Raw genomic sequence first — 12,315 nt, 5'->3', positions numbered from 1 at the left:
AAAATAAACATACGCATACAAATTCGGGATGGATTTAATTTTATTTGCATACGTACAAATATTATTGTTATCTTCATGTAACACACGTGGACAACTTGGAAACAATAGACTAGTTATTTTCTAAAAAGATTTATAAAGTAACATTGGCAGTGGCTGTGTTGGTTGTGCCGCCACGTCGTACTACATCGCACCACTCATAAAATCGAAGTTAAAAAAAAAACCGAAATTTTTTTATATTTGCAAGACCCAATCTAGAGAATATCTCGTCTAGTATTGTCGGGAATGGGAAAAATTTGCGATCGTTAAAACCTTTTTTATTATTGTTCATCCCTTTCAAGTTTGAATTTCGAAAAATTTATTAATTTGGTTTTTAGATATTTACATGAAAATTACACACAAAAAATCAAGTATCATCATTTGTTACCGAGAAAATTAAAAAAAAAATAGCGGGTTTTAAAAAAAAAATATTCCAAGTTCATTTTTAGCCTTTTAACTCAGAATTTAAAAAAAAATTAAAAATTGGTTTTTTCATACACGTGAAAATTACACACACCAAAAATCAAATTCATATCGTCCTTTGTTACAGAGTAATTAAAAACATTGTAAATTTTATTTTTACTCCATTTTAATCCTATAATTTAGGATTTCTAATATCCTTTTTTAGTGTGCTTCTACGCCGTAAGAACAACATGTATACATTTTTATCAATTTATCTTCAGTAGTTTTTGCTGGGCGTTGATGAATCAGTCAGTGAGGACAAGTAGCTTTACAGGTACAGAAGATATACCGTCACCAGATAAAGTAAACTGTATACACATAAAACTATAAAAATTGTAGTTGAAAATTTGTATTGGCCATATTTATGAATACATAAAAAATTTAAGATACCAATAATTATTGTTTTTACTCGTAAAATAATACAAATTAGATTGAAAATGTATTGACATTTTTTTCTTTATTATAGCCAATTAATTGTATACCGAATGAAATATAACCCCACCGCTTTAGCGATGGGTTTATAATTCGACGTTATATATGACTATTAGAGACGTTTACGTCTCCAATCGTCATTAACTGAAACTGATATAACAACATTTTAAAAAAATTAGGGTCAAATACAGAGATAGAAGAACAATTGCTAACACGTACAGGAACCAAACAGCAACAGTAACAATTGAAGAACATAAGAAAGAAGCCGTAATAAGAAAGGGAGTCCGACAAGGATGTTCTCAATCCCCGTTACTTTTTAATCTTTACATAGAACTAGCAGTTAATGATGTTAAAGAACAATTTAGATTCGGAGTAACAGTACAAGGTGAAAAGATAAAGATGCTACGATTTGCTGACGATATAGTAATTCTAGCCGAGAGTAAAAAGGATTTAGAAGAAACAATGAACGGCATAGATGAAGTCCTACGCAAGAACTATAGCTTGAAAATAAACAAGAACAAAACAAAAGTAATGAAATGTAGTAGAAATACCAAAGATGGACCGCTGAATGTGAAAATAGGAAGAGACAAGATTATGGAGGTAGAAGAATTTTGTTATTTGGGAAGTAGAATTACTAAAGATGGACGAAGCAGGAGCGATATAAAATGCCGAATAGCACAAGCTAAACGAGCCTTCAGTAAGAAATATAATTTGTTTACATCAAAAATTAATTTTAATGTCAGGAAAAATTTTTTGAAAGTGTATGTTTGGAGCGTCGCTTTATATGGAAGTGAAACTTGGACGATCGGAGTATCTGAGAAGAAATGATTAGAAGCTTTTGAAATGCGGTGCTATAGGAGAATGTTAAAAATCAGACGGGTGGATAAAGTGACAAATGAAGAGGTATTGCGGCAAATAGATGAAGAAAGATGCATTTGGAAAAATATAGTTAAAAGAAGAGACAGACTTATAGGCCACATACTAAGGCATCCTGGAATAGTCGCTTTGATATTGGAAGGACAGGTAGAAGGGAACACGTACATTATAATATATAGAAATATGCCAGAAGCGAATGAAATGAATACAACTCTCCTAACAAATATTGTTATATAATGAACACAACTAAATCTGAAAAGGGTAATATCATGTTTTCTCTTATCGCTTAAGTATTAACAAAGGCGTTTAAATATTAACTGTGAACAAGAATTCGTTGAATTTAAATGAGAAAAATATTATATGTATTATATCCTTATTTTTAAATTAAAATGCAATAATGGTATTGAAATTTCTCTGTATATTTTAATCTTCACTTCAATATTATCTTGACTGTATTTTTATTATCCAATGCTTAGAAAAATAAGAGGTTTTTTTTTTTTTAGGAAATATGCCCCTATATTTTATTGCAATTTTTCCTTCCTTGTAGAAAATAAAGGAAGTATTGTGATCGCGAAAAATTTCAGTTTTCATATTTCAACGGAAATGTTCATTTTGATCATCCCTGAATTTTGACTAGTTTCGGCGTGACGTCTGTGTACATACGTATCTCGCATAACTCAAAAACGATTAGCCGTAGGATGTTAAAATTTTGGATTTAGAACTGTTGTAACATCTAGTTGTGCTCATCCTCTTTTGACTGCAATCGACCGAACAAAAAGTGTCCAAAAAAGTGCAAAATCCAAACAAATATTAATTTTGAACTCTTTCTTAACTGCAGAAATGAGCTCTGATCAAGATATTTTCAACGGTATAGCATAAGTGGTCCTTATTTTTATTGGTTCCAGAATTATAGCTAAATGAAATTTTAATTAATGAAATATTTGGATCTTACAATAGGAAGACACATCGGTTCGAATCAGACATATCTCCTTTTTTTTAAATTTTTTTTTTACTTTAAATATATTGATTTATTAATAATTATTAGCCTCCGATTGTAAAAAAAAATTACAATAAATATTAATTCAATAATAACAATAAGAAAAAAGTCAGTAGTTATTAATGAAATAAAATTTTATGAACTTTTCATTTTAAAAAAATGTGTATATGTAATTTAATAGACGTACAAGTAAGTCATGTACTGTCCACATCAGATTTGGTGAAACATCTGATTATTCGTTTTTGTTTTTATCTTGTTGATGGATACATCATAATAATTTAAAAAACATAGTATTAGCTAGATATAAGACACATATTTATTTAAAGAGTATTAAAGGGACTTTTACTCTGTCCTAATATTTCTTGTAAGAGTTTGGAATTAATAATTGTATAAATATTTGATGTTAATAAAAACTAATATTTCAGCAATTGTGAACAGTTCACTTTATTGAAGAATTGCAGGATCGTATCTCACTTTCAAATGAATGCAGCAAAAAATGGATATATGTAATTTAATAGGCGTACAAGGAAGTCATTTGATGTTCACATCAGATTTTTTATCTACATCCTATTTGTTGATATCAGTAAAATGTTCCGTCATGTATCATTTTCTCCTCATTGATTGTTAATAATGAACTAACTGTCTTTCCTTCTTATTCATGTAAAAGCGTATAAATATGTTATAATTCAGTTGGCTTAATTCACCAGCATTCGATAGATATAAGATACATTTATTTAAAGAGTAATAAAGGGATTTTACTCTATCCTAATATTTCAGGTAAGATTGTTGAATTAATAATTGTATAACTGTCCACTTTATTAAAAAATTGGAGGATCGTATCTCACTTTCAAATGAAATAAGTTTAAATGAAGCGCAGCAAAAGATTGTGTATGTAATTTAATAGGCGTACAAGTAAGTCAATGTGTCCACATTAGATTTATTTCAAGGTCTATTTCCACTTAAATAATATTTAATTCTTTCATTTTTCCACCAGCAATATTTAAATAAATAGGGTTATCATGACCGATATCCTATGTTATTGTTTTCATATTGTTTTTTAATATATTATCATTATTATTCATACCAAATTTATTTCATCGTTTGCTATTTAATATTTTATTTTATTCTTTTTGTCGCGATAATGTGATACATTTTCATTACTATAACATGTCTGAAATAATGATACGTCCTTATAACATTCAGTTCACATCAGATTTTTCTTACTTTAACATAGCTTAATTTACGTTTCTTCGTCACATTCCCGGTAAAGGGTCCTTTCACTTTTCAACATATCGGAAAAAGGGTTGAAATAGATGAATCCTTGGTTCTTTCGCAGAAAACATGAATCGGTCTTGTACACCCACAATAACGAGTGTTTACCGACAAATTGCAGGAAAGATAAACAATAATTTATTTTCCCTTTACCGGTCACAACCTTTGAAATCTTGCCGGACATAATCAGAATTTTTTTTTTCGTAGAAAGTGGGAAAATTTGCCTGAACTAAACGCCCAGCAGCCCGCACATACTGAGTAAGTGGGGTTCACCCCCTATACGGTGGGAGCCACTGAATAATCCCTCACTCCCTCACACAGAGTGGTACTGGAATTGACGTAAAGGCATAACATCAGCACCACCCGCATTACAGGCACATTTCTCATTTACATAACACATTCAGACACTATTTACACTCAGTATTTACAATTAATAATATATACAGCTCAGAATATATATACTATAGCTATGCCGGCCTCAGACAACAGGAACGCGTCCCGCGGGAGCCATTGATGACGACCACGCCGAGGCACACCCGCCCCCAAAGACTGACGCCCATCGCCGTCCTCAACCGACCTCTGCTTGTCCTCCTCTATTAGTTTCGGCTGTAGCACCTTTATAAAATACCAGAGGCACACGCAGTCCATCCCTCACCGGGAGAGAACATCAACCGCCAGACTCCCTCCCCGGCGAGTTTAACGAACTCGACCGAGTTTTTGGGTCGTTATATTTTATGTATCAATTTAAAAAGTGACTGGCGCAAAATTACGGCAGTTGTGTCCATAAGAAAGTGAAATATATATATATACAAATAAACCTTTGAACTGACGGTGGTTTTGGAGTCTGGGGGATATGAAACGCGGAGATATGTCGAAATTTTCCGGAAGTCGAATCATTGTACCCGTTACAATAGGTAGCTTTCTTATGAAATCTACCTAAAATCTTTAATATCGATTTTTTAATATTTTAATTTTTATTAATGTAGTTTCGAAGCTAGCTTTTTAATTAAATTTTAAAAGCTTACAGAAAGTTAATCTCAGATATTAATTCTAGTTGAAGGAGATAAGCTATTAGAAAGTATCGTAATTAAAATGAGACAAGTTGTCTAAAATAGATTAAAAAATATAATAATTTCAAAGTATTAGGGGCGATTCTCTTCACCAACTGAATTTATATAATAAAACAATCGTATTAAAAAATGTATAAATATAAATTGTTTATAATTTATTTAGTTATTTCTTAAGTGAAATTTATTTAGTAACTAAGGAGTGTTTGTAAAAATTGTCCAACATGTTTCATCAGTACGTCTAGAAAAAAATAAGTAATTTATCTACATAAAATTTAACGAATATATGTAGCAAACTTCGTATTATCACTTCGTACCAGTCACTTTACTACTATACAAGCATTTCACCTTTCCATTTTCTTATAACTTATAAAAAAATGTTATTACGTCAGCAAATTATATTCGTTATAACATATCATTACATTAAAATAATATAAATCATAAGTAAAATAAATAATAAACCGTTCCTTTTTTCACAGATCCACCGTTGTGCAGTCATTTACTCGCTCCAACATATTACGCGGAATCGATAACATCAAAAACAGGTTTCTGGGGTACGTCATGCCCAAGTTATTTTCAATATGTTATCGGCTGGTGTCCGTTACCAGAACCTGAACGTCCAGAAGCAAAACAGAGAATAATTATGGGAGAATATCTGTTACGCGGGTAAATCGTTTAATATATAATCTTTGTAATATATTTTAATATTAAATAATATGAAATTATATTAATTATTTTCGTAATAATTAAAGGGAATTCATGAAATGCGTTAAGTAACATTACGTCACCGTTTGGTATTTAACGAATAAAAAGAGGTACTTTTCATTTTATAATCATCCTTTGAAAATTTAGTTGTTCTGAAGTGATACATATACTGCAGGACCCCCTACAACCGATATTTGTATAACCGACTCTTCCGTATATCCGACCGACACAATACAGTATTGTAGCTCGATATATAGGTGCATATACTTATTGTCTGCATGTTGAACCACCCCGACTGATTACGTCATATTATCGCATAGCATCGGAGGAAGTACATACCGTACTACTATATAATATTGTATACGTACAGGGAATAAAAATTTGTTTTAATTTAACCGGTACAGTAAAGTAGGGCGTGTTTGTCAGTTCCGTATAAGCAAATTAATAGTATCGCTGATACCGTAAATTTGGTGAGCAGGCTATTGAATCTAGTTTTTGTTGTGCGTATTCACTAAAGGTTACTTAAAAAACGAAAAAATGTAGTGCGTTCATCGCAACAGAAGCTTCAAGTGCTTGAATACTTCGTAAGGGTGAGTCCGTGAAAAAACTTTCTTTAGAATAGGGAGTCGGCATTATCACAATTAAAGATTGAAGGAAGAACAGAAAGGCTCTCAAAGAATTTAGATGACCTTTGAAGAAGACGGGTTAATAAACCGAAAAATGCTGAGAAAGCCTAACTCTTAGCGAGTGCATTATGGATTTGATTCTGCTAAGAACGCCGGAAAGGAACTTCTTTATCTGGATCCATTATTAAAGAAAAACCAACGGTTTATACAAGAAATTAAAAGGGATGATGAAAAATTGACAGCAAGTGAGGGATGGTTTTACAATTGGAAGAAGTGCCGTGGAATTTGAAAAGTTCCACTGTTAGGGAAACATTTTCAGCCGATGATACCGCCGTAAACGAATCTGTGATAAAATTTAAAAAGCTAGTTGAAGATAAAAATCTGTAACCCGACCGACTGTGAAATACTGAGACAGGGTTAAATTACAAAATACTTCCGAAAAGAATTTTGCGTCAAAACTTGAAAATGTTACTGGTACCGACTTAGAAAGGAATAGAATTACAGCTGCTCCAGGATGTCGACTTAAAGAAAAAAAAAATTAAATACTATTTCCGTTTACAATAAGTTTTGATGTACAGTTACTTTTTTTTATTATACTAATTGACCATAACAGTGCGAAAGAGTTGAATGTATAGTGTTTTTTAAAAGCATTATACATTAATGTTCAGTATATATAATGTATTTCGCTTTTATTTATACTTTATAGTTAAAAAAACTAAAATGTTTTATTTCATTGCATTAGTGTGGTATTGCGAGTTTATGTTGTTTATCTCTTCAATAATAATAAAACATTTCACTCGATAAGGTAACGTTAAGTAAATTAAATATCTCTTCCTTTTATTTAAAGTTCTTTAGAATGCCATAATAGATGCTGTTTTAAATTTTCTTTGCGTTTTATAATGATATTTTACCCCTTGTAATTGCCGAAAATGGTTTGGTCCCGTGGTCGACCATAAGTAGGGTTCTACTGTATGCATATAAACCACACACACACACAAAATACTATAATTTTTACCGAATGAATTATCAGATACAAAAGCAATGAAATCGTAAAAATAAACTATCAACAAATCTTTTACAAAAAATGATCAAAATTAAATTAAAGGTAAACAAAAATAAAATGATATATACGTATAAGAATGAAAATATATGAAATTAAAAAATAAATAAAAGAATCTGAAAAATACATTTGATAATGTAGTATCAAATAATACGCGTATTAGATTCTAAGGAAATTCAGGTTAAATAATGGAGAAATAATTTTTTCAATTACTAAAATAATTAGTTTTTAGTTAGTTATAAGAGTAGATGAAGAAAGACATCTCTGATTCAGAAAAAGATTAGGCAAAGATGTAATCTGTCTACGTTGGTTTTCAATTTTACACAAATAAACTGATACTAAAAGTAATTCAGGAATTAAATGAAAAAAGGTTTGAGAGTGCATTAACATTGTTCTTTTAGCAGAAATCAAATGCGTATTAAAAGAAATACTTCTGTGGATATATTGATAAAAGAAAGATTTACTTTTAAAAAACAAATAGAAATAAAAAAAAAAAAGGTAATGAAATGTGACGGAAAGTAAGATCGTGCGGAAATAAATAATAAAATAAGGAACTAATTGGAAAAATGATTATTAAAATAGTTAAATTCCCCTTCCCCTTTCTTGAAGTTTTATAATGAAGCTCTATTGTTTATCAAAGGCCAGTTTAAGATTAGACGTAAATAACAAAGCTTGCTTTTATTGACTAAAATAGATTAAATGACTATGCGATATTACAGCGTGACCTAAAAGATCTAAGCAGATTCTTTATGCTAAAAATTTTTTTTTTTTTTGAGATCCCATCCATTAAGAATCACCAGGCACAGTCCTGACTTCATTCTTTTCCTCAACTTTCCACTCCTTTCTTCGGTCCATTCGCTACACTTCTTTTTTTGTTTCTCTAAAAATTTACAGTCATCCACTAGTTTTCAGAAAAAAATCTATCGAAAATTATTTTAAAACATTATTTTCCTTGATGAAATTCTCAACAGAAGCTCTATTTCTTTAGATATATTTAATAATTATAAGTCTTTTTCAATTTCTTTGAAACAATTATTTTGGTTTATATATTTTTTATAAAAAGTTAAATATTTGTTTTGTTAATTTAGTTTCATCCACTTTATATTAGTGACCGTAAAATTTGGAACTTTTTTCATTTTTTCAAAGTTTTGGTAAATCTCTTCTGATTTTCTTTTCTTTTTTTTTTTGTCTTCAGTCATTTGACTGGTTTGATGCAGCTCTCCAAGATTCCCTATCTAGTGCTAGTCGTTTCATTTCAGTATACCCTCTACATCCTACATCCCCAACAATTTGTTTTACATACTTCAAACGTGGCCTGCCTACACAATTTTCCCTTCTACCTGTCCTTCCAATATTAAAGCTACTATTCCAGGATGCCTTAGTATGTGGCCTATATGTCTGTCTCTTCTTTTAACTATATTTTTCCAAATGCTTCTTTCTTCATCTATTTGCCGCAATACCTCTTCATTTGTCATTTTATCCACCCATCTGATTTTTAACATTCTCCTATAGCACCACAATTCAAAAGCTTCTAATCTTTTCTTCTCAGATACTCCGATCGTCCAAGTTTCACTTCCATATAAAGCGACACTCCAAACATATACTTTCAAAAATCTTTTCCTGACATTTAAATTAATTTTTGATGTAAACAAATTATATTTCTTACTGAAGGCTCGTTTAGCTTGTGCTATTCGGCATTTTATATCGCTCCTGCTTCGTCCATCTTTAGTAATTTTACTTCCCAAATAACAAAATTCTTCTACCTCCATAATCTTTTCTCCTCCTATTTTCACATTCAGTGGTCCATCTTTGTTATTTCTACTACATTTCATTACTTTTGTTTTGTTCTTGTTTATTTTCATGCGATAGTTCTTGCGTAGGACTTCATCTATGCCGTTCATTGTTTCTTCTAAATCCTTTTTACTCTCGGCTAGAATTACTATATCATCAGCAAATCGTAGCATCTTTGTCTTTTCACCTTGTACTGTTACTCCGAATCTAAATTGTTCTGTAACATCATTAACTGCTAGTTCCATGTAATGATTAAAAAGTAACGGAGATAGGGAACATCCTTGTCGGACTCCCTTTCTCATTAGGGCTTCTTTCTTATGTTCTTCAATTGTTATTGTTGCTGTTTGGTTTCTGTACATGTTAGCAATTGTTCTTCTATCTCTGTATTTGAACCCTAATTTTTTTAAAATGCTGAACATTTTATTCCAATCTACGTTATCGAAAGCCTTTTCTAGGTCTATAAACGCCAAGTATGTCGGTTTGTTTTTCTTTAATCTTCCTTCTACTATTAATCTGAGGCCTAAAATTGCTTCCCTTGTCCCTATACTTTTCCTGAAACCAAATTGGTCTTCTCCTAACACTTCTTCCACTCTCCTCTCATTTCTTCTGTATAAAATTCTAGTTAAGATTTTTGATGCATGACTAGTTAAACTAATTGTTCTGTATTCTTCACATTTATCTGCCCCTGCTTTCTTTGGTATCATTCCTATAACACTTTTTTTGAAATCTGACGGAAATTCCCCTTTTTCATAAATATTACACACCAGTTTGTATAATCTATCAATCTCTTCCTCACCTACACTGCGCAGTAATTCTACAGGTATTCCGTCTACTCCAGGAGCCTTTCTGCCATTTAAATCTTTTAATGCTCTCTTAAATTCAGATCTCAGTATTGTTTCTCCCATTTCATCGTCCTCAACTTCCTCTTCTTCCTCTATAACACCATTTTCTAATTCATTTCCTCCGTATAACTCTTCAGTATATTCCACCCATCTATCGACTTTACCTTTCGTATTATATATTGGTGTACCATCTTTGTTTAACACATTATTAGATTTTAATTTATGTACCCCAAAATTTTCCTTAACTTTCCTGTATGCTCCGTCTATTTTACCAATGTTCATTTCTCTTTCCACTTCTGAACACTTTTCTTTAATCCACTCTTCTTTCGCCAGTTTGCACTTCCTATTTATAGCATTTCTTAATTGCCGATAGTTCCTTTTACTTTCTTCATCATTAGCATTCTTATATTTTCTACGTTCATCCATCAGCTGCAAAATATCGTCTGAATCCCAAGGTTTTCTACCGGTTCTCTTTATTCCGCCTAAGTTTGCTTCTGCTGATTTAACAATTTCCTTTTTAACATTCTCCCATTCTTCTTCTACATTTTCTACCTTATCTTTTTTACTCAGACCTCTTGCGATGTCCTCCTCAAAAATCTTGTTTACCTCCTCTTCCTCAAGCTTCTCTAAATTCCACCGATTCATCTGACAACTTTTCTTCAGGTTTTTAAACCCCAATCTACATTTCATTATCACCAAATTATGGTCGCTATCAATGTCTGCTCCAGGGTAAGTTTTGCAGTCAACGAGTTGTTTTCTAAATCTTTGCTTAACCATGATATAACTATCTGATACCTTGCAGTATCGCCTGGCTTTTTCCAAGTGTATATTCTTCTATTATGATTTTTAAATTGGGTGTTGGCAATTACTAAATTATACTTCGTGCAAAACTCTGTAAGTCGGTCCCCTCTTTCATTCCTTTTGCCTAACCCGTATTCACCCACTATATTTCCTTCCTTGCCTTTTCCAATGCTGATTTTCTTAATGTATAAATATTATCTTCAAGTTTAGGACTATGAATTTTTTTTTAATTGCTTTTTTTTCAACTTTTTGCTGCAAAAAAATCCAGTTTGGCTGACTGAGGATCACGTGAAGCATCAATTTGAATCCATTTCTTTTTCTTACAATTGTTTTCTTTCCTGGTCTTTCCGATAATTTTTCATTCTTTCTCTTTGTTTTGTCTTCTCTTTCTGACAAGACGATTTCTATTTACACGATTGCCCAAAAAGAGTTTAATGCATTTAGGATGTATGTATGTATGATTGTTCCACCGTAGCAACTCAACGGCTGAACCGATTTAGATTATGACCCGCGCTGGAATCCTTACGTTATCGCAAGTGTCATAGACTATATGTATATATACGAGGGTAAGTCAATTACTATCTGCAATTTAGTTATATTTTTGTTTATGCTGGTAGTACTGTCGTATTGCGTAGATGACGCATGCGTGGTTTAATTTTTGTTATGTCTGTGCAGGTTTGATGCGCTAGGTTTGTTCCATTATCGCTGCCCTGCCGTTAACCATGGCTGCTCCGCTTTCTGTTTGCACCAAAGAAAAGCAATGTTCAGCGATCCGTTTTTTTGTGGTCGAAATGTATATCAGGGACCGAAATTCATCGAAGACTTTCGGTACAGTACGGGAACAGTGTGTTACCGCAACGGAGTGTCTACGAACGGATTGAAAAATTCAAAAATGATCGCGCAAGTGTTACGCGCGACGAAGGAGCCGGACGACCGTTTTCTGCCACAAATGAGGAAAACATTGAGTGTCTAGGAAACCCGTGTCACAGTTTTCATAGACAGACGAGTAACTATCGATGAAGTGGCACATCGTCTGCAAATCAGTCACGGTTCTGTCTACTAACTCATCCACAAGAGACTTGGGTTTCATAAAGTCTGTGCAAGATGGGTTTCAAAACAACTCACAAAGTCGCATAAACAAACGCGCTTGGACATCTGCCAAAAACATTTGGATCACTACGGTAACGAACGGGACATCTTCTTAGACAGAATCATCACCGGTAACGAAATACGGATCCATCATTACGAGCCGGAGAGTAAACGGCAGAGTATGGAATGGAAACATCCAAATTCGCCCTGCAAAAAAAAGTTCAAAACCCAACCGTCCGCAGGAAAACTGTTACGGTTT

General features: G+C 32.3%; 1 protein-coding gene and 1 long non-coding RNA gene across 5 annotated transcripts in view; one reads left to right on the top strand and one right to left on the bottom strand.

The window, feature by feature from the left end:
• The window catches only part of LOC142326544 (uncharacterized), a 227,598-nt gene that overhangs the window by 128,058 nt on the left and 87,225 nt on the right, over nucleotides 1-12,315 (bottom strand). The gene's annotated exons all lie outside the window — the stretch shown is intronic.
• The window catches only part of LOC142326543 (lipase member H-A-like), a 96,444-nt gene that overhangs the window by 73,628 nt on the left and 10,501 nt on the right, over nucleotides 1-12,315 (top strand). For both annotated transcript variants that reach the window (XM_075369124.1, XM_075369123.1), the window contains exon 5: nucleotides 5,622-5,808. In XM_075369124.1, the coding sequence (XP_075225239.1) occupies nucleotides 5,622-5,808 (187 nt within the window). The remainder of the gene's footprint in view (nucleotides 1-5,621; nucleotides 5,809-12,315) is intronic.

This window comes from Lycorma delicatula, chromosome 6 (genome assembly GCF_047948215.1).
Source record: "Lycorma delicatula isolate Av1 chromosome 6, ASM4794821v1, whole genome shotgun sequence".
Lineage (NCBI taxonomy): Eukaryota > Metazoa > Arthropoda > Insecta > Hemiptera > Fulgoridae > Lycorma > Lycorma delicatula.
This window is presented reverse-complemented; position numbering and strand designations above follow the sequence as displayed.